General features: G+C 47.7%; 1 protein-coding gene across 1 annotated transcript in view; it reads left to right on the forward strand.

Moving 5' to 3' along the window:
* The window catches only part of LOC147630266 (U2 small nuclear ribonucleoprotein A'-like), a 50342-nt gene that overhangs the window by 13625 nt on the left and 10017 nt on the right, over window positions 1–26700 (forward strand). Inside the window, exons 2-4 of the mRNA XM_086810108.1 lie at window positions 19450–19490; window positions 19623–19752; window positions 19871–20076. Coding sequence (XP_086666234.1) covers window positions 19450–19490; window positions 19623–19752; window positions 19871–20076 — 377 coding nt within the window. The remainder of the gene's footprint in view (window positions 1–19449; window positions 19491–19622; window positions 19753–19870; window positions 20077–26700) is intronic.

Below are 26700 nucleotides of genomic sequence, written 5' to 3' on the forward strand. Positions count from 1 at the left end.
GATGGTGCTGAGCCTGCCACTGGTAATCAAAGACGAGTAAAATGCTGAGTACGAAGAGGGCAAATGTGACAGCAACGTGATGGCCATGTCCTCTGACGATATCTCCTTCCCAGCCTGAAGAACTTCCTGCTGAAGAGCCTGCAGCTTGTTAATATGCTCCCGCATCGTCGACGACTTTGCAGGGCTCATAACCCGCATCTGTACTCTCAAGGAAATCCTCTTCATGGGCGATACCCTGTTGTAAAGTGAGGCCAAATGCTGCCATATACCTCTGGCCAGCGTCATATGCTTTACATGATTAATTACCTGTGGTGTGCAGTTGAGGAAAATAAACGAACGGACCTGGCGTTGACACGATCCCACATCTGCGTCTGGGCCTCCCGGTCCTTTCGGGTTGACGGTAACTCCCCTTCCTCTACTTCCGGCCGTGGAACACCAACAACGACGAAATCGGCGAGATCGTAGGACTCCAGAACGGATTCCATCATCACCTTCCATATGCCGTAGTTGCTCCCGTCCAACTGACGGTCCACCGGGAACGTGGGGAGTGTCGGGATCTTCACATGTCTCTCGGCCATCTCAAACAGATCTGCCATAGCGGGGATGTACTCTGAAAAGGGTGGGTGGGTGGGAACAAAGAAGAACTGATACCTGCAAGTGGCTGTCGAGCAAATCAGCCCGCCTTCCTCTTGCTTCTCCTCTTCCCGAACAGTCCAGAACAGTCCACCAATCAGCCACAAAACAGCCCCCCTCTTGCTCACACAAATCCCAAGACCTATCTAGAGCCTAGGGCTCTGATACCATGTCAGAATACGCAGCGGAGATGATGACCAAGCCTTGGAACACAAGAGCAAAAGCAAAAACGCAGGCAGAAAAACAGCACAAGAGAGAGACAGATGTAGGCGTGTAACTCTGCTCTATATACACAAGAAGATCCCGAGATATGATACAAATAAGGCATGGGGGCTGAGGACCTATATATACTCCCCTAGAGGGCAGTCGGCCAGCATCAGGAAAGCCCACGACTGAGGAATATGTCCACGACTGCTGAAAATAGCAGTCGGCCAGCTACAGATGCCTCCGCCTAGACAGAACAAGTCGGCCAGCACTCTGACAGCCCACGACTGATGTAGATCCAGTCGGCCAGTTTCAGAGTGCTCCTGGCATCACCTGGCAGCCCTCCCAAGCCTCAGAAAAATGGGAAAAAATAGGGGAAAAATACGGAGTGTGGGGAAAAATGGGAAAACATCTCATAAGGGCGGGCACACCCACAACAAAGGCCCTGGTGTATGAAACTAGACAGGAGATGACTTCTAACACAAAATTGCCATAATGCCTCACCAAAATAAGGACGGTTCCCCCAGATGTTTGAGAAGACACCATTTTTTCATCATTACACTATGTTTTTAGATTGCTACTATAAGCATTTATACTTTATGAAATTATTGATTTTTTGAAACCTCATGGTTTCTTAGCTGAGCGACGAAACCTTTTGAAACAAAACCCAAAAACCTCGAAACGAAACGTTTCTTGTGACTATGTCTCGTAACTGGGCCAACTACCTGTTGGGACACAAATGCTAGACAACTCGTGGTTGTTGGTCCCACAAGTTGAGTATTTATGCATCAAAGCAATCTTTCGCAAGATTTAGGCATACATGCTATGGCATGTCCAATCATGTAGCATGTGGCCGGTATGATCGTGTGACACACAACGAGGGCTTCTTTATACCTTTATGTTGTTAGAGTGAGTTTAAGCAATCCACTTTATTCTCTGAACAAGGTGATAGAGCTGTAGGGATAGAAGATGGAGAGTCGACACGAGATTGGGTCCCAACTGTCAGAATGCACAGCGGAAATGAAGACAACTGCTGTAGAGAGCAATACACAGATGAAAGAGAGAGAGAGAAGCTGTGTAACTTTGCTGTATACACCAATAAACCCTGGAAAATATACATGATGGAGTGTGGAGTGAGTTGGAGTGCTGCCGGAGCATAGCCTGAGGTAGAGACTTGGTGAAGAGGTTCGCGCATTGTCCTCCGTCGAACAATAAAGAAGCAAGATGTCACCAGCCAAGATCTTCTCACGAACAAAGTGATATTGTATCTCTATGTGCTTTGTCTGGGCGTGGAAGATCGGGTTCCGAGCAATAGCGATACAGCTCTAGTTATTGCACTGGATGACCGTGGGCTCCTTCTGTGGAAACCCAATCTCGCCAAGCAACCTCCGCAGCCACACAACCTCACAAGCAGCACCACAAGAAGCCTGGTGCTTTGCCTCTGTAGACGACAAGGCAACCTGAGCCGAGGGTAAAACTGTAGCCTGATGTAGATCTCCTCTTCTCTGGATCTCCTCCGTAATCTGAGTCACTCCAACCTTGGAGTCCACCTTGTTCCTTCGTTTCACCTCCAGTGGTGTAGAAGAGTCCAAGATCCTTCGTGCCCTGCAGATACCGCAAGATCCGCAATCCTGCGTCCCAATGAGACTTCAACGGCGTCTGCATAAACGAGCTCAACAGCCCCACAAGAAAGCTCAAGTCCAATCTGGTGTTCAGCAACTAGATCAATGAACCAACCAGCTTCCGGTACAGAGAGGCATCAACTGGCTCACAAGGATCATTGTAATATGCAACGGAAGTCTTTGTATTAGAAGGATCGTGTCACACAAATGCTCATACCGTCTTTTGTATCGTGAGTTTTGTGAGTTTAGCAATCCACTTTAATACTTCAAATTGTAAAGAGATACGAGAACTGTACACCAGATTAGGTCCCGAATCACCCACTGAAGGGTTCAAGTGGCCAAACCGAAAGTGCCACAAATCACCAATCTAAGAACTTGTCAAAGAGGAGAGTGCTGAGAGTTTGTATATACCATTCTCCACTCCGCCTTCCCAAACAACCTGGCCAGTCTCGCAGTCCCGTAGAGCAACAGAATGCTCCTTAAACTCCACCGGGAAGCCAGTCTTGCACACCTCATGCACTGACAACTGATGAAAACTAAGTGCGGGGACGTAAAGAACACGAGAGGAGTGCTTCCCCCTCTGCCATCGGGAATGATCTGTTAGAAGTCATCTCCTGTCTTTATTAGACACCAGGGCCTCTGTTGTGGGTGTGCCCGCCCTGTATAGGTGTTTTATCATTTTTCCTCACTCCTCGTATTTTTTTCCCATTTTTTCCTATTTTTCCAGGGTGTGTAGGACCTGTCGACTGTACCAGATGCTGGCCGACTGGTCACAGGCAGTCCTAGTTGCTCCCTGCTGGCTAGTCGACTGCACAAGACTGCACACGAGTGATGGCCGACTTCGATATGCTGGCTGGTCGACTGCACACGAGTGATGGCCGACTTCGATATGCTGGCCGACTGCTGTATTTTCAGGTCGTGGGCATTTCAGGTCCAGTCGGCTGTCCATCTACTGGCCGACTGCACTCATGGGGCCATATAAATAGGCCCCATTGCCCCCACATTGTATTCATTCAGTTTTCCCGGGATCTTGTGTATAGAGAAGAGTTTTACGCCTATCTCTCTCCTTCTCTTGTGCTGTCTATTTTCTGCACTCTACTTGCTCTTGTGGTCTCAAGTTTGGTTATCATTTCCGCTGCATATTTTGACATGGTATCAGAGCCCTAGGCTCTTGATAGATCTTGGGAGTTTTCTAAGCAAGAGGGGGATAGTTACGTTGCTAATTGGTGGACTGTTTGGACTGTTCGGGAAAAGAAGTTGCAAGAGGAAGGCGGGCTAAAGTGCTGGACAGCCACTTGCAGGTTTAGAGTTTTTTTTTCCCACCCACCTATCCTTTTCAGTTACATCCCCGCGATGGCAGATTTGTTAGAGATGGCTGAGAAGCATGCGAAGATCCCGACTCTCCCCACGTTCCCAGTGGACCGTCAGTTGGACGAGAACAATTACGACATCTGGAAGGTGATGATGGAGTCTGTGCTGGAGTCGTATGACCTTGTTGATTTCATCGTTATCGGGGTTCCAATGCCGGAAGCAGAGGAAGGGTAGTTACTGTCGATGAAGAAGGACCGAGAGGCACAGGCACAGATGTGGGATCATGTCAACACCAAGGTTCGGTCATTTATTTTCCTCAATTGCACACCACAAGTAATCAATCACGTAAAGCACATGACGTTGGCCAGAGGCATATGGCAGCACTTGGCTTCTCTTTATAACAGGGTATGTCACATGCACTCTGCACTCAGTGCATGGTGACAAGATGGCTCATCATCAGAAGTGCAACAGTTGTACAGTTTTAGAACCCAATAGGATGATAATTGTCGTACGCCGTGACCCCATTGTACATCCTCAGTCCAGGATAAGTCAAGCACGAGCTACGTAGGTCATTCCTCAGCCATAGTGGGTCAGTCAGTCAATCAAGTCCCTTAACCCACTTGGAGAGAATCATTCATGCATGTAGAGTCGGTAGAAGCCTTAGGGTTTGCATCAGAAAGCACTCTGCATCTTGCATAATATGCATTCATATGCTTGTGCATCATTTAGAACATCCCAGAAGCCTTAGGGAATTTACTAGGATTTATCTGGTATTTTTTCCATATTTAATAGTATTTATTTAGCATTATTTGCATTATTGGGCATTTATAAATATAAACTTTATTAAATGACCAACCTCCAGTTAGTATAAATAGGCTTGCATAGGGCTTAGTTTCTCATTCAGTCTTCATTGTGCTAAGAGCTCTCCTCCTCAGCCCTAGGAGCATCCTTGCCTTCAGCCCTAGACTAATCCAGCCCTTGGAGCTCATAAGCTTGCTTCTCCAGCCCTTGAGAACCCTTGCTTCAGTCAGCCCTAGGCGCATGTCTTCAGCATCAAAGCAGCCCTGATTCAGCACCAAATCAGCCTCGATTCAGCATACAGTCAAGCCTCAGTTCAACGCTAGCAATCAGCCCAGCAGACCTGCGTTTTTGTCCAGCCGTACAGCAGCAGCCTGCAGCCTCAGTTGTCTCATGCGTTTCAGTCCAACAGCATCTCTGTAGGTCTGCGTTTCTGTCCACAGCAGTTTCCAGCCCTGAATCAACAGTTTGCAGCAGTTTCCAGCCCTGAATCAACAGTTTGCATCAGTATCCAGCCTTCTGTGCATCATCCATACATGCAGCAGTCATCTGGTGAAGGTAACACAGCATTCATAAGTGTTTGCAGCATTCTAACATAGCGTAGAACAGTCCACCTTCTTCTTTTCTCAGCCTCAGGTGTGCAGCCCTTCCTCATGCCCTTGGGAAGAGTGCATAGGCTCGAGATCAGTTCATCGAGGTGTTTCTACAGCCGTGTACAGTTCAGCCAAGCTCCGATCCTCCGAGATCTTGCGTTTGGCTTATCTACAGTCCACAGTCATTCTCTCTAAAGAAATAAAGCAAATACTATCTCGTTATCAGGATAGGGGGCCCTTCAATGGGTAATTCGGGACCCAATCTGGTGTACAGTTCTCATATCTCTTTAAAGTTTGAAGTAATTAAAGTGGATTGCTAAACTCACGAAACTCAGGATACAGAAGACGGTGTGAGCATCTGTGTGACAGGATCTTCCAATACAAAGACTTCCGCTGCATATCACATTGGTATCAGATTCAGATTGTCCACACACACCGTATCCTAGCGTGGGGGCATCCTTGGATGGTTAGATTGCATTCCGGCACGACCACCGACTTCAGCATCCTGTCTACAGGAGAGAGTACTCATCAACCGGAAGACGTCTCCCCCGAAGGAGACCTTGTTCTTCCGCCTACAGCAGACACCATAGCTCTTCTTAGATCTCAGAACGAGCTGCTCATGGAGCGTCTCCAACTCTTGGAGGCAGCAGCAGCACGTCCTTCTACACCTCCAGCAGCACCCGACTGAACCCCAACGCAGGATCGACGAAGACCGGCGTCAGGCTGAACTCGCCGCTCGGGAACACCAAGGTGAGCTTGATCGAGAACGTATGTTACTCGAACACCAACGGGAAAAGGAGGCCATACACTTGAGGTATCAGCAGCTCTCCTCAGTCTCCCCAGTCATAGGTGTCACCAGCCAGCAGCCCGCAGCAGCATCAACCACCATCATTCGCAGTCAACCAAACTTCAGTAAGTATGATGGTAAGTGTGATCATTCATCAGTTAATCAATTTGTTCATCAGTTTAATGCTCATTTTCCATTAGCTAGGATCACAGACCCACAAGACAAAGTCCACTTAGCGGCTCCCCATCTCACTGGTGAGGCAGTCACTTGGTGGCATCATTGGTCTAGTATTCATACAAGACACAGTCCACTTAGCGGCTCCCCATCTCACTGGTGAGGCAGTCACTTGGTGGCATCGTTGGTCTAGTATTCATACAGACCAGGCCACAGGTGTCACAGCCTTTGACTGGGACATCTTTGTCCATGACTTGAAGACCAGATTTCTCCCGCCCCAGTACATGACCGGTCTGAAAGATGAGTTCTATGGACTCAGACAGAACGGATCCCCAGTGCTTCAGTTTTTCGGTAAGGTTATTACTTTAGCACATCAGTTAGGGTTATCTGAGCAGGCCAAGATGGAGCAATTCATTCGTGGATTGGACTACATTCGGTTCACAGTTCGTAACTTTGAACCAAGTACATATGACCGGTCTCTGACTCTCGCTCAGAATGAAGAAATGAAGCTTAACGGGGGCAAGCCCAAGCAGGCATCTCAGTCCAGTACCAAACCCCAGCAGCAGCAATCAGCTGCACAGACAGGGAAAGGTAACGCATCTTCTAAAGATGCTAAGAAGGACAGCAGTAATAGCTCCAGTTCAGGAGGTAAGAAGGATAAAGAACCTAAGAAAACCCTTGATGAAAAGGCTAAAGCAGGCATATGCTACTGGAGGTTATCTTCCTCCAGAGGAGCAAAGGAAGTACCAGTCAGAAAATAGATGTTTTTTCTGTCATATTATAGGGCATGGTAAGAAGGATTGCCACAAATGGCAAGCGGCACAAGCCGCCAAAGCTCCTTCTGCCACAGTTGCCACAGCCTCCCCAGCTCCTCCAGCCCCGCCTACTACCTCAAATGCAGTTCAACTTTTACCTTCCATGCATCCTATGCCATCCGTGGTATTTGATGCTAAGCAGGAGGGTGAGAGCGATGCTGCTCAAAAGAGCCTCATCCGAGCTTATGGCTCTGCCCAGGACCGACAGTTTGTAGTCCTTTTCGATATGGGTAGTTCTGAAGATGCCATCTCTCCCCAGTTGGCTAATAAATTGAACTGCACATTAGTTCCATATCATCTGGATGTGGACGGGTTTACACTTGGTCTTCGCACCCACATTTCCCAGAAGGCACAACAATTTGTCTTTGAAGTTCAGAAGGCCTCATTTCAACGAGATTTCATCGTCTCACCTCTGTTGGGATGTGACATGATCTTAGGAATTCAGTGGTTCCGTCGGTATGAGTCTATTCCCAATTGGGGACAGGACACTTTTACTATTTGTAAAGGTTTTCCTGAGCCTGTCATGATTCGTGGGGATAGAAGCATTCTTGGCATTCCATTGATTTCACATCTCCAGGCCAGACAAGCTATCCGCAAGGGAGCAGAAGGAGCACTCCTTTATGTTCGTGCTCAAACAGCCCCTCCCTCATTAGTAGCATCCCTTACATCTTCAATCCCTCAGTTAGCAGACCTCCTATCCAAACACCAGGACATTATGCTTAGGGACGATCTCCCGCCCAGTCTCTCACCCTCTCGCCTTGAGGACCATCACATTGATTTGGTCCCTAGATCAGATCCTCCTAGCAGGTTTTCCTATCGTCTTTCCAAGACTTTAGAGGGCGAGTTAGAAAAGCAGTTATCTGAGCTTCTCCGAGCTGGATTCATTCGGCCTTCTTTCTCCCCATTTGCTGCACCTATCCTATTTGTCCAAAAGAAGGACATGTCTGCACGCCTTTGTGTAGACTACAGGGCATTAAACAAACTCACTATCAAGAATAAGTTTCCTATGCCCAAGATAGAGTACATTTTGGAGCGTTTAGACAGTGCGAAGTTTTTCACTAAGATCGACCTCAAGAGTGGTTACCATCAGGTCCGCATTTTTGAAGCTGACATTCCAAAAACAGCTTTCCGGACAGAGCGTGGTCACTACGAGTTCGTAGTCATGCCTTTTGGGCTTACAAATGCACCCGCAACGTTCAATAAGATGATGTCTAGGATTTTCGCAGTCCACATTGGGAAGTGTGTTTTCATATTCCTTGATGACATACTAGTCTTCTCAGCCACGGCGGAGCAGCATGAGAAAGATGTGGAGAAAGTCTTGCAACTTTTGCGAGATAATCAGCTCTACATAAACGCCAAAAAGTCTATCTTTGGTGTTAAGGAAGTTCAGTATTTGGGCTACATCATCGGTTCCGATGGGATTAGACTGGACCCATCAAAGGTTCAGGAGATCTTAGATTGGGACATTCCTAAGACCGCCCAAGAAATCCGTTCATTCGTAGGTCTTTGTCAGGCCTATAGCACACATGTCCATCAGTTTTCCAGCCTTGCAGCACCTCTTACCGACTTGCTCAAGACTCGCAACAAGCAGAAAGTCTCAGTTTTACAGGTAAGGCACTTGATGCATTCTGTGCACTCCAGAAAGCTGCCTCAGAAGCACCTGTATTAAAGTTAGCATCATGGGACGAACCTTTCGAGGTCATCACCGATGCCAGCAATGTAGCCATAGGTGCAGTCCTCCAGCAGGACAATAGACCCGTGGCATATTATAGCAGAAAGTTGGATGTCGCCGAAAAGAATTATTCGGTATATGACAAAGAGCTTTTGGGTGTGATCACAGCGCTGAAACATTGGAAGCCTTTTCTTTATGGACAGGCTTTCAGAGTGAAAACAGACCACCAAGCACTTAAGTGGCTTCAGACTATGCCAAGTGCCCAGTGGAGTGATCGACAGGCCAGGTGGAGTCAAATCTTCCAACAGTTTGGAGGTATGATTGAATACATCCCTGGTAAGCATAACCTACTAGCAGATGCTCTCAGTCGAAAGTCCAGCATCTAGGCAGTCCAAGAAGCTACCATTCTCGAAATCACGGGGAAGGACTTGGATAGTATCAAAGACCAATATGTCGACTCCCCTGAGTTTGGTACTTAGTATAGTTTGGCCCTCACTTCTGAGCCTGGCCACTATTCAGTACAGAACGGTTGGTTGTTCTACAAGAACCGTCTCTGTGTTACTCGAGAAAAGCGTTCTGCTCTTCTCCACGATGCCCATGACTCCTTAGTTGGAGGACATAGGGGTATCAACAGTACCCTCGAGAAATTAGAACGGTCCTTTTATTGGCCAAAGATGAGGCGTGATGTCTATGCACATGTACAAGCTTGTAAGATTTGTCAAAAAGTCAAGGTTCCCCATACGAAGAAGGCAGGTTTACTTCAACCTTTGCCTATCCCCGACGGACCTTTCATCGACATATCTATGGACTTTGTAGGGCCTCTACCAGCATCCACTGGATCCCGTAACACTCAGTGTTTTACCATTGTGGATCACTTCAGTAAATTCTGCATGCTCATCCCATGCAAGCATACGGCCACAGTCGAGGACGTAGCCCGTCTGCTTCTCAAGCATTGGTATCCAATTTGTGGTTTGCCTAGCACCATAACATCAGACAGAGATTCCAAGTTTACCGCGCATTTCTGGAGGGCATTATTTGAAAACTTCGGAACTAAGTTGCAGTTGTCTAGTGCATTCCATCCCCAGACAGATGGCCAGACAGAAATTTATAACTAGTTGGCCTTTGATGTCCTCAAGTCATACTGTCATGACCAGCAGTCCAAATGGGAGCACTATCTTCCATTGGTCCAAGCTATCTTAAACGACACTCATTCATCCAGTGTCGGACGGACTCCATATGAAGCAGCCTTTGGTGCCGTTTTTCTTCTCTTTTGACGAGAATGGTGTCTCCATCTTTAGAGGCTAATAAAACCACGTAAGCATTTTCCGAGATCATTGAGTCAGTCAAGGACCGCTTGACCAAAGCTCAGGAAGCATATAGCAGACAGGCAAATAAGTCTAGACGAGATGTCCACTTCAAAGAAGGGGATTGGGTCTATCTGCGTATCATGAAGCAAAGATTGAAACAAGCGGGCAAACGTTGTCCCAAGCTTTCATTCCGTAGTTTTGGCCCTTTTCCAATAGTTAAGAAGTTAAGTGATGTCTCCATGAAATTAAAGTTGCCTGCCAGTTGGACAATGCATGATGTTTTCCATGTTTCTTGGCTAAAACCATATGTTGGTCCAGAAGTGTTTGATGTTTCAGATGAACAACAGCCAGACGTGGTAGACGAGGCAGAAGTGATTGAGCATGAGCAGATCCTTCTTCATCGATGGAAGCATGGTTTCGGTCGACGGATTCGTCAGTTCTATACGAAATTCCGAGATCGAGGCACCCACGAAGCCGTTTGGCTCGACGAGGAGTTCTTCCAGGAGTACCCCCAGTTATTGGCGGACTACTTGGAAGCCATGAATCTGCCGCCAATCAGGAGGGAATGTCACATGCACTCTGCACTCAGTGCATGGTGACAAGATGGCTCATCATCAGAAGTGCAACAGTTGTACAGTTTTAGAACCCAATAGGATGATAATTGTCGTACGCCGTGACCCCATTGTACATCCTCAATCGAGGATAAGTCAGGCACGAGCTACGTAGGTCATTCCTCAGCCATAGTGGGTCAGTCAGTCAGTCAAGTCCCTTAACCCACTTGGAGAGAATCATTCATGCATGTAGAGTCAGTAGAAGCCTTAGGGTTTGCATCAGAAAGCACTCTGCATCCTGCATAATATGCATTCATATGCCTGTGCATCATTTAGAACATCCCAGAAGCCTTAGGGAATTTACTAGGATTTATCTGGTATTTTTCCCATATTTAGTAGTTTTTATTTAGCATTATTTGCATTATTGGGCATTTATAAATATAAACTTTATTAAATGACCAACCTCCAGTTAGTATAAATAGGCTTGCATAGGGCTTAGTTTCTCATTCAGTCTTCATTGTGCTAAGAGCTCTCCTCCTCAGCCCTCCTTGGAGCTCATAAGCTTGCTTCTCCAGCCCTTGAGAACCCCTTGCTTCAGTCAGCCCTAGGCGCCTGTCTTCAGCATCAAAGCAGCCCTGATTCAGCACCAAATTAGCCTTGATTCAGCATACAGTCAAGCCTCAGTTCAACGCCAGCAATCAGCCCAGCAGACCTGCATTTTTGTCCAGCCGTACAGCAGCTTCTCTGCGTTTCTGTCCAGCCGTACAGCAGCAGCCTGCAGCCTCAGTTTTCTCATGCGTTTCAGTCCAACAGCATCTCTCTGTAGGTCTGCGTTTCTGTCCACAGCAGTTTCCAGCCCTGAATCAACAGTTTGCAGCAGTTTCCAGCCCTGAATCAACAGTTTGCATCAGTATCCAGCCTTCTGTGCATCATCCATACATGCAGCAGTCATCTGGTGAAGGTAACACAGCATTCATAAGTGTTTACAACATTCTAACATAGCGTAGAACAGTCCACCTTCTTCTTTTCTCAGCCTCAGGTGTGCAGCCCTTCCTCATGCCCTTGGGAAGAGTGCATAGGCTCGAGATCAGTTCATCGAGGTGTTTCTACAGCGGTGTACAGTTCAGCCAAGCTCCGATCCTCCGAGATCTTGCGTTTGGCTTATCTACAGTCCACAGTCATTCTCTCTAAAGAAATAAAGCAAATACTATCTTGTTATCGGGATAGGGGGCCCTTCAGTGGGTAATTCGGGACCCAATCTGGTGTACAGTTCTCATCTCTCTCTCTCATATCTCTTTAAAGTTTGAAGTAATTAAAGTGGATTGCTAAACTCATGAAACTCAGGATACAGAAGACGGTGTGAGCATCTGTGTGACAGGATCTTCCAATACAAAGACTTCCGCTGCATATCACAGGGTATCACACATGAAGAGGATCTCCTTGGAAGTGGTTATGAACCCTGCAAAGTCATCGACGATGCGGGAGCACATTAACAAGCTGCAGACTCTTCAGCAGGAAGTCCTCCAGGCTGGGAAGGAGATATCATTTGAAGACATGGCCATTACTTTGCTGTCCCACTTACTTGCTCAGTATTCCGCTTTCTACTCCTCTTTGATTACGAGTGGCAGGCTCAGCACCATTACTTGTTGGGAGGAGCTTGTGCCCATGGTCTTGGACCAGGAGGAACGTTTCACGAACCCTCCTCATAGCGGAGGTTCGGAGGCCTTAACTGGCCAACGGTCGAAAGGCCGGAATAACAACAAGGGCAAAGGAAAGGCTTCACCGGAGAAGTCTTCTGAGAAGAAGCCCGACACAGAACGAGAGAAGCTGAAGGCCGAACGATCCTGCAATGATTGTGCCGAGAAAGGCCACTATTGGAGGAAGTGTCCTAAGCGGACTGGGAAGAGTGCTGATTCTTCAGCCTCAGCTGCAAAGACTCCTGCATTTGTGCACTTAGAGATGATGGACTCCGATGCTTCATCGTCTTCGAGCGAGGAGGCAGTTGGCTTCACCGTGAAGGATACCCGGGAATGGATTCTTGACAGTGGTGCTTCCAGGCACATGACTCCGTCCCGTGACTTCTTTTTGGATCTGAAACGGCAGTCAGGTTGCATTTTTATTGGCGACAACTCCACTATTCCGATACACAGTGAGGGCCGGATGGAGATTATTCCCGACGGCAAGGGGGGCAAGCATGCTTCCCGTGTTCTTTACGTCCCTGCTCTGGGTTTTCATCTTCTGTCAGTGCATGAAGTATGCAAGACTGGCTTTCGGGTGGAATTTGAGGAGCATTCAGTTGCTCTACGGGACCGTGAGACTGGCCAGGCTGTTTGGGAAGGCGGTGTGGAGAATGGTATCTACAAGCTCTGTGCACTCTCCTCGTTGACAGGCAGGTCGGAGGTCTGTGGCACTTTCGTTTTGGCCACTTAAATTTGGACGCACTGCAGCGAGCTTCCGAGACCAGATGGTGGTTGGCTTGCCAGATGTTTGCAGTAGGCAAGGACGTTGCAGTTCTTGCATACGTGGTAAGTAGCATAGGGAATCCTTTCCGAAGTAGGCTTCCAGGCGGGCTTTGAAACCGTTGAGAGTTGATTCACATTGACTTGTGTGGACCTCAGCAGACACCATCATTGGGAGGATCTCTCTATTTTATGCTGCTTGTTGATGACTGTACCAGATTCACGTGGGTCTACTTTCTTTCACAGAAGGACCAAGCTTTTGCACGGTTCAAGGACTGGCACGTGATGGTGGAGAAAGAGTCTGGATTGCAGGTAAAGACTCTCAGGGCTGGAGAAAGAGTCTGGATTGTAGGTAAAGACTCTCAGGGCTGACAAAGGAGGTGAATTCTCCTCGACTGTATTTCTTAGATTTTGTGGAGACCATGGCATCAAGAGGAAACTGGCCAATACCGGATCGCCTTCAGAGAATGGAGTTGTAGAACACAAAAACAGGACTGTAGTGGAGATGGCGAGGACCATGCTGGAGCATTGTGATCTTCCTCGTCCACTTTGGGGAGAGGCTGTGGCAACGGCTGTCCATACCCTCAACCGGTCTCCAACGACTTCAGTACCTAATATGACTCCGTTTGAGGCATACTTTGGCAGGAAACCTGATGTCTTGCACTTCTGTGTTTTTGGGAGTGATGCGTATGTACATATTCCGAAGAAGCAGAGGGGGAAGCTTGACTCCAAGTCCCGCAAGCTTATATTCGTGGGGTATAATTCTCTTTCCAAGGGATACAGATTGTATGATCCAGACAGGAATGAGATTGTTGTCAGCTGGGATGTGGTCTTTGATGAGCATGTTCCAGTATCCATTGTCGAGGAGCCGCCATTTATTGGAGATCCAGAAGAGTCTGATGATGATTCCCAGACGATTGCTCCAGTTGATCACCCTCAGTCAACACAGGAGGTTGAACTCGCAGCTGGAGTAGAGCCTCCGCAACAGTAAGAGGCTCCACAATCTATTCGAGTACCTAGGTGGTTGTTGGACACGCTTCGGGAGTCGGGTGTCACGGAGTTACCCTCCGAGTGGACCACAGAGAACGGCCCTCGAAGATCACACAGAGTCCGAGACAAAAGCAATACAACGGAGCTTCTTCAGGTAAACTATGCTCTGATGTCTCGTATTATGCGGGACAAGGAGCCCACTTCCATCAAGGAAGCCCTCTCACAGGATACTTGGAGGAAAGCCATGCAGGTGGACTTGATGCCATAGATAAGAACAACACATGGGAGTTGGTACCGAGGCCGTCGAAATGGTCAGTCATTGGTGTCAAATGGGTCTTTAAGACCAAATATGTGTCAGATGGGTCGGTGGACAAACACAAAGCTAGACTTGTGGCATAAAGGTTATGCTCAGCGGCCAAGCATCGACTACGAGAATACCTTTGCACCGACAGCACAGATGTCCACGATTCGGACCGTTCCTGCCCTTGTTTCTTCTCAGAGGTGGCCCGTGTATCAAATGGATGTAAAATCTGCGTTCCGTAATGGTGACCTGCAGGAGGAGGTGTATGTTGAGCGGCCTCCACGCTTTGTTGTTCCAGGATCAGAAGGGATGGTTTACAGGTTACGTAAGGCCTTGTATGGTCTTGAGCAGGCTCCCAGGGCTTGGAATCAGAAGATTGATTCCTTCTTTGTTCGGACTGGATTTCAGAGATCGGTTGCAGATCCTAACCTGTATCTCTTTTGGGAACGCGGCATGGTTACGATTATCATCCTTTATGTGGATGATCTCATTCTCACCGGCGGTCATGTGGAGCACATTAGCGTGACGAAGGCTGCCTTGTCAAAGGAGTTTGAGATGACCGACTTAGGCTTACTCCACTTCTTTTTGGGATTGGAGATCTGGCAGACCCAGAGGGGGTTTTTTGTCTCTCAGCAGCGGTATGTTCATGAGTTGCTTGAGGCCTTTGGGATGGAGAACTGCAAGCCTATTACTTCGCCGACAGACCCAAACACAAAGTTAACCGTTAATGATCCTTGTGAGCCAGTTGATGCCTCGCAGTATCGGAAGTTGGTTGGTTCATTGATTTGGTTGTTAAACACCAGATTGGACTTGAGCTTCTCCGTGGGGCTGTTGAGCTCTTTTATGCAGACGCCATTGAAGTCTCATTGGGACGCAGGATTGCGGATCTTGCGGTATCTGCAAAGTACAAAGGATCTAGGACTCTTTTACACAGGAGGGGATGGAGTCAGCTCCAAGGTTGGAGTGACTCAGATTGGGGAGGAGATCCAGACACGAGGAGATCTACTTCAGGTTACAGTTTTACCCTCGGCTCAGGAGCAGTTTCTTGGAGCAGTAAGAGGCAGCCAACTATTGCCCTATCTTCGACAGAGGCAGAGTACCGGGCTACTTGTGGTGCTGCTTGCGAGGTTGTGTGGTTGCGGAGGCTGCAAGGCGAGATTGGGTTTCCACAGAAGGAGCCCACAGTCATCCAGTGCGATAACCAGAGTTGTATAGCTATTGCTCGGAACCCGGTCTTCCATGCTCGGACCAAGCACATAGAGATACAGTATCACTTTGTACGTGAGAAGATCTTGGCTGGTGACATCTTGCTACTTTATTGTTCGACGGAGGACAATGTGGCGGACCTCTTCACGAAGTCTCTACCTCAGGCTATGCTCAGGCGGCACTCCAGCTCCCTTGGGTTGATTTCACAGCCAGGAGCTGAGAGGGGGTGTTAGAAGTCGTCTCCTGTCTTTATCAGACACCAGGGCCTCTGTTGTGGGTGTGCCCGCCCTGTATAGGTGTTTTATCATTTTTCCTCACTCCCTGTATTTTTTTCCCATTTTTCTCTATCTTTCCAGGGTGTGGGAGGCAGTGTAGGACCTGTCGGCTGTACCAGATGCTGGCCGACTGGTCACAGGCAGTCCCAGTTGCTCCCTGTGCCGACTGCACACGTGTGATGGCTGACTTTGATATGCTGGCCGATTGCTGTATTTTCAAGTCGTGGGCATTTCAGGTCTAGTCGGCTGTCCATCTACTGGCCGACTGCACTCATGGGGCCATATAAATAGGCCCCATTGCCCCCACATTGTATTCATTCAGTTTTCCTCGGGATCTTGTGTATAGAGAAGAGTTATACGCCTATCTCTCTCCTTCTCTTGTGCTGTCTATTTTCTGCACTCTACTTGCTCTTGTGGTCTCAAGTTTGGTTATCATTTCCGCATGATCTCCATCCGGCCCTCACTATGAATCGGTATGGTGGAATTGTCGCCAATGAAAATGCGACTGGACTTTCGTTTCAGATCCTGAAAGAAGTCACGGGAAGGAGTCATGTGCCTGGAAGCACCACTATCAAGAATCCATTCTCGAGTATCCTTGGCGGTGAAGCCAATTGCCTCCTTGCTCGAAGAAGATGAAACATCGGTGTCCAACATCTCCAAGTGCACAAAGGTTGGAGTCTTTGCAGCTGAAGCTGAAGAATCAGCACTCTTCCCAGTCCGCTTGAGATACTTCCTCCAATAGTGGCCTTTCTCGCCACAATCATTACAGGTCCTCTCGGCCTTCAATATCTCTTGGTCTGAATCGGGCTTCTTCTCAGAAGACTTCTCCGATGAAGGCTTCCCTTTGCCCTTGTTGTTGTTGTTACGGCCTTTCGATCGTTGGCCAGTTAAGGCCTCAGAACCTCCGCCTTGTGGAGGGTTCGTGAATCGCTCTTCTTGATCCAAGACCATGGGCACAAGCTCCTCCCACGTGATGGTGTTGAGCCTGCCAAACTGGTCAAAGAGGAGTAAAATGTTGAGTACTGAGAGGGCAAGTGTGACAACAATGTGATGGCCATATCCTTTGACGATCTCTCTTTCGCGGCGTGGAGAACCTCTTGCTGAAGAGCCTGCAACTTGTTGATGTGCTCCCACATCGTCGACGACTTTGTAGGATTCATCACCCGCATCTGAACGTCCAAGGAGATCCTCTTCATGGGTGATACCTTGTTGTAGAGAGAAGCTAAATGCTGCTAAATCCCTCTGGCCAGTGTCATATGCTTTATGTGATTGATCACCTGTGGTGTGCAATTGAGGAAGATGAAAGAACGGACTTTGGCATTAACACGATCCCATAACTGTGCCTGGGCCTGGGCCTGGGCCTGGGCCTGTGCCTGTGCCTGTGCCTGTGCCTGTGCCTGTGCCTGTGCCTGTGCCTGTGCCTCCCGTTCCTTTCGTATAGAGGGTAACTCCCGATTTTCCAACTCCAGCCGGGGAACCCCAACAACAATGAAGTCAGCCAAAACAGATTTCATCATGACCTTCCATATGCCGTAGTTGTTCCCGTCCAACTGCCGGTCCACCGGGAATGTGGGGAGTGTCGGGATCTTCACGTGCTTCTCAGCCATCTTGAGCAGATCTGGCATCTCAAGGGTTCACAAGGTCTTGTGAAGGGAGGGAGGGTGGGTGGGAAAAAAGAAGAGGAAGAGGCTGCAAATAGGATGCAAGGTGGCTGTCCAACGGTGATGGCTGCCTTCTACCCGATCTCCAAGTCCCGAACAGCCCAAACAGTCTCTAATCCGCACCTCAATCAGCAAACCCTTGACGTCCCACTGTGTCCAAGCTTCAAGCCACCTGGGGCTTTGATACCATGTCAGAATGCACAACAGAAATGAAGACAACTGTTGTAGAGAGCAATACGCAGATGAAAGAGAGAGAGAAGCTGTGTAACTCTGCTATATACACCAATAAATCCCGGAAAATATACATGATGAAGTGTGGGGGCAAGGGGCCCCTGGCTGCTGGTTGGCCAGCCTAGAATCAGCCGACAGCAGCCCTGGCAGCCCATGACCTGTAAAATACTCAGTCGGCCAGCACTGAAGTACAGTCGGGCCCCGGGGGCAGCACCAGATCAGTCGGGCATCACAGACACAGTCGGCTAGTCATCTGGGGGCAGCTGACAGCCCATCCACTCCTCCAGAAAAAACAGGAGAAAAATACGGAGAGTGAGGAAAAATGGGAAGACACTAAATACGGGCGGGCACACCCGCAACAGAGGCCCTAACATAGTGTACAGACAGGAGATGATTGCTAACACCAACTACCCACTTAAGGGCCCTTCCCGCAAGCAAGAGTCTTTACTTTTGAGATTTTCTTTACAATGTAGACTTTACCAAGAACTTATTGACGCTGGTTGACAATGGAATGCCAAACACAAGGATGAGATAGACCAAACGTCGGCTGAACCATCATACGGCGTGTAGACAACTTAAAATCCACTTTGGAAGCAAATAAGCACACCCAGATCTGCTGAGGGGATGCGGGACTGATGGCTGAATGCTGAAGACAGCTTCTGGCTGCCTTGGACTGTAGCGCATGGAGGTGCTCTGCTGCAGAGATGTATGCACAAGTCAGAAGACTCAAATACACATGATAGCTGCTGTGTTTCACTGCTGAATCGTGTAAGAATGAGATGATTTATGAATGGGACTGAGGGGCTGCTTATATATGCAACCCTATTGCAAGTCAGTTTGTTCATATGCTCTCAGCTTGTTTTATTCATGCCCACCACATGCGGAAAATAACATTTATGCAGATGCCTTTCACACATGTGGCTTCTATTGCTGGCTGAGCGGGGATGCTGGCCGACTGGAAGCTGCCCTCCCAGGCTTGGCCATGTTGGTCCCTTGGTGGCCCTTGGTGGCTCTTGTGGGAGCCCAGACCAAGCCTAAAGCCTTTGCTCCTACATGCTTGCTACATGCAGCTATCCTAAGATGACCTAAATGCTCTATTCTCCAAGTGGGTTAAGTGACACATACTAACACCTAAGGCTTCAAATGTGACCTTGATTGACATGTCCTTGGACTAGGGCTCACAATGGGTCACAACATACGACAAATATATCCCTAAAAGGTTCTTACTGACGTACAAATGTAGCAGTGATGCTAAGTGAGTGGGGATATTTCAAAATTTCTGTTGCGTAGAGGAGTCCTTGTGTCGGTCCATTGGTGTAGAAACTCGAAACACTTCCTTGTCCACAATAACATTCTGGGATGGATTGCCTTAGTGGTATTTTAAAAAGAAAACTTGGTCCATGATAGCCCTTCTCCCAAGACCCAGAGTACCCTATCTCGTTGATAATGGTTAGCGAGTAGGAAGGTGGACAATTAACTCCATTTCACCTAGGGTCATTAGCGACAGCCCCTCTGCCATTCACTCAGGCCAAGTTGAGCAACCCAAATTGTGATTTGGAAGCAATGTCAGCCTTGACAGATGGTCAGAAAGCAGCAGCAGTCAAGGCATCTGGATCACTGAAGAAGCTGTGAATTCAGCAAGATACCTTTCGTATGCATCGGTAGGTAGGCATGTATGAGTAGGATCTAAGTTGTGGCTGTGTTTCATAGGCATGTTGATTGTGTGAGTGCCATCCAAATTAACTTAGCTGTTTTGAAGGAAATTGCGTGCGGTTGTATGTTTTGGAACCTCAATGTCCAAATGTATATTTTGAGAACATGGTTCTAAATCTTATTTGGTGTTATTTCGGGTTTTGCAGGGAATAAGATTGCTGTGGTAGAAAATCTTGGTGCCACTGAGGTTTGTAATAATCTGTGTGCAGAAAATGTTTACCCTGCCACACAGACTAGCTATGTAGGTTATATTCAGTATTACGCTTGAGTTGGGTGTCATTGACAGTCTCTCCTTTGCCTGTGCTCTTTTGCATTACAGGACCAGTTTGACAGTATTGATCTTTCTGACAATGAGCTAGTCAAGCTGGAGGGGTTTCCTTATCTCAAAAGGCTTACCACACTGCTGGTTAACAACAACAGAATAGCACGTATAAACCCCAATCTTGGAGGTATCACTTGTAATTTTATTCTTGTGCAAGCAGCTTGAGCGCACAATTTTAAAGCCTCACATGCACTGCATATGAACACTCTCAAGGTTCATTCTCTGATGTGTTGTGTTTTGTGCAGCTTTTTTGCCGAAGCTTCACACTTTGGTGCTCACAAACAATCGCCTAGTGAACTTAGGGGACCTTGACCCTATTGCTGCACTTTTGAATTTGCAGACCCTCTCTTTACTGGACAACATGGTCACAAAGAAAACACACTATCGGCTTTATGTCATACACAAGCTGCCAAAATTACGCCTGCTGGATTTCAGAAAAGTTAAGCTGAGGGTAAGTTATACTTCATTAAATCCTAATTTTGCCTTCTTTTTCTGAAACATGCTTGCTGAGTCAGTTGGGAGTACATATTAGTGCTTGTTCTAGTTTGTGCCTCTTTGTTTCTGAAACATGAACACAAGGGACTGACTTGTACCCTTTTTTTTGTTCCAGGAAAAAGCTCCTTCTATTAGTTAAAAAAATAGCAGCCTGAGGGCTAGATGTACATGCTCAGAACCCTCAAAGGAGGCAAAATACAAACTCGGGAGGGTTGTACCTCCATGGCTGGCTGCTAAACTACCTCATACAAGAGGAGGAGGAGGAGGGAGGTGGGGGGGGGGGGTGAGGGGGAGCGCCAAACCGGTGGCTTGTAATGCCAAGTAATCTCACTGGCCTGATCATTGAGAAAGGGACCCGTGCGCCAAGTGGCAGGAAGGCCTCTCGTCTTCTATGCATGTGATTTGGCCCTCTGTGGGGGAGAGGGTCAGCTGGCCCGGGGGACCAACTGAGAAAATGAGTGCGTGCTCTCCATTAGAAACGAGGATTGCTAGAGGGAAATCATGTTGAGTGAAAGCGCCAAGCCACTTTGGGGGGAAGGATCTTGGAGGGGGGTCCACCGATTGGGGGGGATGGCTGAGTTGATGACGAGGGTAATCTGATCGCAGCCCCGTATCCCTACAAGGTGTCTGTCCTGTGTCTCCTGGAGGAGCTGGAGGACTGGTGCTGAGGGCCCCCCATGCAATGTGAGAGTGAGTGCCCCAAATCAAAGGCTGGTGGAGTCTGCTCTCATCCGAGGTCGGGGGTAATTGTGTGAGGGCTGGCTTGAGGTGGCCCCGAGCTATGAGCAAATTGGCAGCAAAGCATCTTTAGGAGTTGCAGCAGCGCAACCAGGTTCCATCTTTTACCATGGTGGATGAACCTATTGGCGAACCAGCTCTTTCCCAATGGCAGCAGGAGATGTAGACTGAGATGGGGCATGCAAACTCAATTCTAAAAGACTTTGGAGACCCTTACTTCCCAGATGCAGTGGTTGCAGTCCCGACATTCTCAACCGGCAAGTTCTATGGCTTTGATTGATAAACCGGTGCTAGATACTGACATCATAGCCCGAGAGGTAGAAGCCGATGACCTAAAGGTTATTTATCGTCTTTTACAAGCATCTAAAGCTAAGAAAGTGGACATTAAACCCCCTTATCCTTATTTTGGCTAACACAACAAACGTGTTCTTGACCAATGGTTTTACAAGCTCCGCTTATACTTCGAATCCCTGCACCTCACTGATGCAAAAACGATTACCTTTGCCTCGTCTTTGTTGAAAGACAATGCATTTTTATGGTGGCAATGACGACTGTTTGATGGGAAAACCGTTAGCACGTGGGAGAAATTTGGGCGCATGATTTGTAAGCAATTTATACTTGCCAATGCGGACTTTCAAGCACGATCCCATGATTCAAATTGGATCATTGGCCTCTTACATCTTGCAGTTTATTAGCTTGGTACAGGAGATTTCTACATTGTCCCCAGAAGGCAAGCTACATGCTTTTGTCGAGGGACTTACACCCACGTTGCGTATGGATCTCCACAAATACGATCCAGTTGATTTGGCCTCTTCCATTCGCTATGCCGAACGCATAGCCAATGTCCCCTTCACACCTCAGTGATCTTCGACACAAGGTCACTCAGGCTCTTTTAGTTTTGGTAATGGTAATAAATTAGCTCGTGACCTTCCCTAACCTCGACCCAATTCTCAGTAGCAATCCTTCCAAAAGCCTCGCCGACGAGATGGGTCGTCTTCCGATTGGCCATGGTGCCGGCCATGGTGCCAACAGTCTTATCAACCACAAGGATCCGACCGTGGATGCGACCAATCCCGTAACTCGAAGCAGGTTACCTAATTCTCTTCTCAAGAACAACAAAAATTGGGACTACATATCGTTGGTTTGAATGCCCTAAACTTCCTAATAATCGACAAAACTCCAACGTGGAACCTTTCACCTCCGAAGACAAGTCCCAGGTTCAGTATTCAAAAAATCCCAAAGGAAAGCGTGCTATGGTCTTGTCTCAACATGCACAAGCATGTGTAATTACCTCTGTGACGCAAGCATAGTCTACCTCCACAGTTCCGGCCTCGATGTCCACGCGTTTGTCAGAATGCACAACGGAAACAATAGACTGGGAATCATCTTCAGACTCATTTGGTTCTCCAAGAAGTGGCGGCTTATCAACAATGGAAGTTGGAACATGCTCATCAAAGACATCTTTGTTGACAACAACCTTGTTCTGCTCCAGGTCATACAACTTGTATCCTTTGGAAAGAGAGTTATATCCCACAAATACAAGCTTCTAGGACTTCAAGGCAAGCCTTCTCCTCTGCTTCTTTGGAATGTGAACATAGGCATTATTCCCAAACACAAGACGTCCCTGCCTGCTGCCAACATTAGGCAAGCCATCCACCATTTGGTCCCGGAAAGCCCGCTGTAGCACATCCACATTCAAGTGGCCAAAACGGAAGTGCCACAACTCACCGAGTTGAGTGCCTGTCAGAGAAGAGAGTACTGAGAGTTTGTAGATACCATTCTCCACCCTGCCTTTCCAAACAACTTGGCCTGTTGCTTTGTCCCGTAGAGCAACATAATGCTCCTCAAACTCCACCTGGAAACTAGTCTTGCAAACCTCATGCATTGACAATAGATGAAAACCAAGTGCTAGGACGTAAAGAACACGAGAGGAATACTTCCCCCCTTTGCCATCGAATAATCTCCATCCTGTTCTCACTATGAATCGGTACAGTGGAATTGTCGCCAATGAAAATGCGACTTGACTGCTGTTTGAGATTCGGTAATAACTCTTGGGAAGGAGTCATGTGCTTGGAAGCACCACTATTAAGAATCCACTCCCGAGTATCCCTGGCGTTGAAACCAACTGCCTCCTTGCTCGAAGAAGATGAAGCATCTGTGTCCAAAATCTCCGAAGTGCGCAAAAGTTGGAGTCTTGGTAGCTGAAGCTGAAGAATCAGCATTCTTCTCGGTACTCCTCGTAGGACATTTCCTCCGATAGTGGCCTTTCTCGCCTCAATTGTTACAGGTCCGGTCGGCCTTCAAATTATCACGCTCTGAATCGAGCTGCTTCTCAAAAAGCTTCTCTGTGATATGCAGCGGAAGTCTTTATATTGGAAGATCCTGTCACACAAATGCTCACACTGTCTTCTGTATCCTGAGTTTCGTGAGTTTAGCAATCCATTTTAATACTTCAAACTTTAAAGAGATGAGAGAGAAATATATGAGAACTGTACACCAGATTGGGTCCCGAATTACCCATTGAAGGGCCCCCTATCCCGATAACGAGATAGTATTTGCTTTATTACTTTAGAGAGAATGACTGTGGACTGTAGATAAGCCAAACGCAAGATCTCGGAGGATCGGAAGCTTGGTTGAACTGTACACGGCTGTAGAAACACCTCGATGAATTGATCTCGAGCCTATGCACTCTTCCCAAGGGCATGAGGAAGGGCTGCACACCTGAGGCTGAGAAAGAAGGCGGTGGACTATTCTAAGCTATGTTAGAATGCTGTAAATGCTTATGAATGCTGTGTTACCTTCACCAGATGGCTGGGGCAGATGTGGATGATGCACTGAAGGCTGGATACTGATGTAAACTGATGAATCAAGGCTGAGAACCGTTGTAGACTGAAACGCAGATCTGTAGGGATGATGCTGGACTGAAACGCAGACTGTAGGCTGATGCTGGACAGAAAACGCAGACTGTAGGGGTTGCTGGACAGAAAACGCAGACTGTACTTGCTGATTGGCTGTGTTAGTACTGCTGAACTGCTGCCCTTATGGTTGTAGGGACTGCTGAAGTGCATGCGTTGGAGAACCAGGGCTGGCTGAAGCAAACTCAAGCACTCCAAGGGCTGGATGAGACTAGTCTAGTGCTGAAGGCAAGGGAACTTCTAGGGCTGAGGAGGAAAGCTCTTAGCACACTGAAGACTGAATGGGAAACTAAGCCCTATGCAAGCCTATTTATACTAACTAGAGGTTGGTCAAGTTGGCTGGTCATTTAATAAAGTTTATATTTATAAATGATAATAAATGCTAAATAAATACTATAAAATATGGAAAAAATACCAGATAAATCCTAGTAAATTCCCTAAGGCTTCTGGGATGTTCTAACTGATGCACAGGCATATGAATGCATATTATGCAGGATGCAGAGTGCTTTCTAATGCAAACCCTAAGGCTTCTACTGACTCTACATGCATGAATGATTCTCTCCAAGTGGGTTAAGGGACTTGACTGACTGACTGACCCGCTAAGGCTGAGGAATGGCCTACGTAGCTCGTGCCTGACTTATCCTGGACTGAGGATGTACAATGGGGTCACGGCGTACGACAATTATCATCCTACTGGGTTCTAATACTGTACAAATGTTGCACTGCTGATGATGAGCCAGTTTGTCACCGTGCACTGAGTGCAAAGTGCACGTGACATTCTCCGATGAAGACCTCTCTTTGCCTTTATTGTTGTTGTTACGGTCTTTCGACCGCTGGCCAGTCAAGGCCTTAAGACCTCCGCCTTGTGGAGGGTTCGTAAAACACTATTTCTGGTCCAAGATCATAGGCACAAGCTCCTCCCATGTGATGGTGTTGAGCCTGCCACTGGTGAACAAAGAGGAGTAGAAAGCTGAGTACTGAGCTGTCAGATGAGACAACAAAGTGATGGCCATGTCCTCTAAAGATATCTCCTTCCCAGCCTAAAGAACCTCTTATTGAGGAGCCTGCAACAAATCTCTCAATTCGTAAGTTCAGATTTTTCTGACCTTATGAAGGTATATGCAACTTGTTGATGTGCTCTCGCATTGTCGAAGACTTTGGAGGATTTATCACCTGCATCTGCACTTCCAAGGAGATCCGTTTCATGGGTGGTACCCTGTTATATGGAGAAGCCAATGCTGCCAAATCCCTCTGGCCAGCGTCATATGTTTGATATGATTAATCACCTGTGGTGTGCAATTAAGGAAGATGAAAGAACGCACACGGGCATTGACACGATCCCACAACTGTGCCTGAGCCTCCCGTTCTTTCCGAGTAGAGGGTATGAGCTCCCCGTCCTCCAACTCTGGTTGTGGAACACCAATCACAATGAAATCAGCCAAGTCATAAGACTCCAAGATAGACTCCATCATTACCTTCCATATGCCATAGTTGGTCCCGTCCAACTGTCGATCCACCGGGAATGTGGGGAGAGTAGGGATCTTCACGTGCTTCTTAACCATCTCAAGCAAGTCTGCCATCTCAAGGGTTCACAAGGTCTTGTGAAGGGAGGGTGGGTGGGACAAAAAGTGAAGAAGAGGCTGCAAATAATATGCAAGGTGGCTGTCCAACGGTGATGGCCGCCTTCTACCCGATCTCCAAGTCCTGAACAACCCAAGCAATCTCCAATCAGCACACAAATCAGCAAACCCGCAAGCTCCCCCAGTCTCCAAGCTTCAAGCCACATGGGGCTCTGATACCATGTCAGAATGCACAACGGAAATAAGAGACAATTGCTGTAGAGAACAAAATGCAGAAGAGAGAGGGAGAGAGAATTTGTATAAACTCTGATCTTGTTGGGGTAAAGGCGTTATGCCCACCCTTATAGTGTGTACAAGCCCATAAGTTATAGTACATAGTACACTTAGTACTTTTAATGTACTAAGTGCACTATGTGTACTAGTGCAATATACATGTGTGATAGGGGAGTCACACACTCATGCTATTGATGAGTTGACTTATCCCCACAACTCTCTCTCTCTCTCTCTCCCTTGCTTCTCTGTGTATGTCTCCCATGAATGAACTCTAACCCTAATTCTGTTCCTTCTCCCATCAACTGGTATCAGAGCTTTCTTGATCCCTCCCTCTTCCCCGTCAACTGGTATCCCTCCCTCTTCCCTCTTCTCCTTGATAGCTGAACGAGCTGCTTGCTTTGCTGCTGTCATACTGCGTGAAGCAAAGGCTACACACAAGTTCGGCTGTGGTAGCTAAGCGCTCAAGCGCTACTAGGCGAAGGCAAATCCATCGCATCAGCAAGCGCTGGACCCGACGTGAATCGAACACGTGAAAGTTGACTGGAGAAGAAGCGCAAAAGCACGCACGGGGCATAGAAGGCGCTAGGCGAGCGAAGCGCACAGCAGCCTGGCGAATGCACGAGCGAGTAAGAAGCTCAGGGAGTTGACGAAATTCTGCTCCGGCAAAGTTGCGCTGCCGTCCGTCCTTCTGAAAGTCTTCGCCCTCGCATTGGCTCGCTTCAGGCTAAGCGTTCTCGCCAAAACAGCCATAGCCATGCTAAATCCAGACACTAGTGATTGTGTTCAACCTCTGCGATTGCGGCAACCTAATCAACTGGCTGAGCTCTAATTTTGGGCACTAATCGCAGAGATAAATCTGAGAGCTGGCCAGAATTGAAATGGGTTTGTCACAGGAAAAGCAGGGCTGGGAACTTGGGGTCTGCAATGGAGTCCCTTATCTGCATCAGTTTTCTGCAGAATAGCACCAAATCATCAACCCCTTTTTTCTGCAACAACAAAACCCGCCTGCAAATCAGAGAAAAATCAGAAAATTACAAGGTATTTTCCTCAAATTTTTTTTGGGATTTGCAATTG

The sequence above is a fragment of the Cibotium barometz genome, chromosome 16 (genome assembly GCF_041138505.1).
Source record: "Cibotium barometz isolate CiBa-2024 chromosome 16, ASM4113850v1, whole genome shotgun sequence".
In the NCBI taxonomy this organism is placed as follows: Eukaryota; Viridiplantae; Streptophyta; class Polypodiopsida; order Cyatheales; family Cibotiaceae; genus Cibotium; species Cibotium barometz.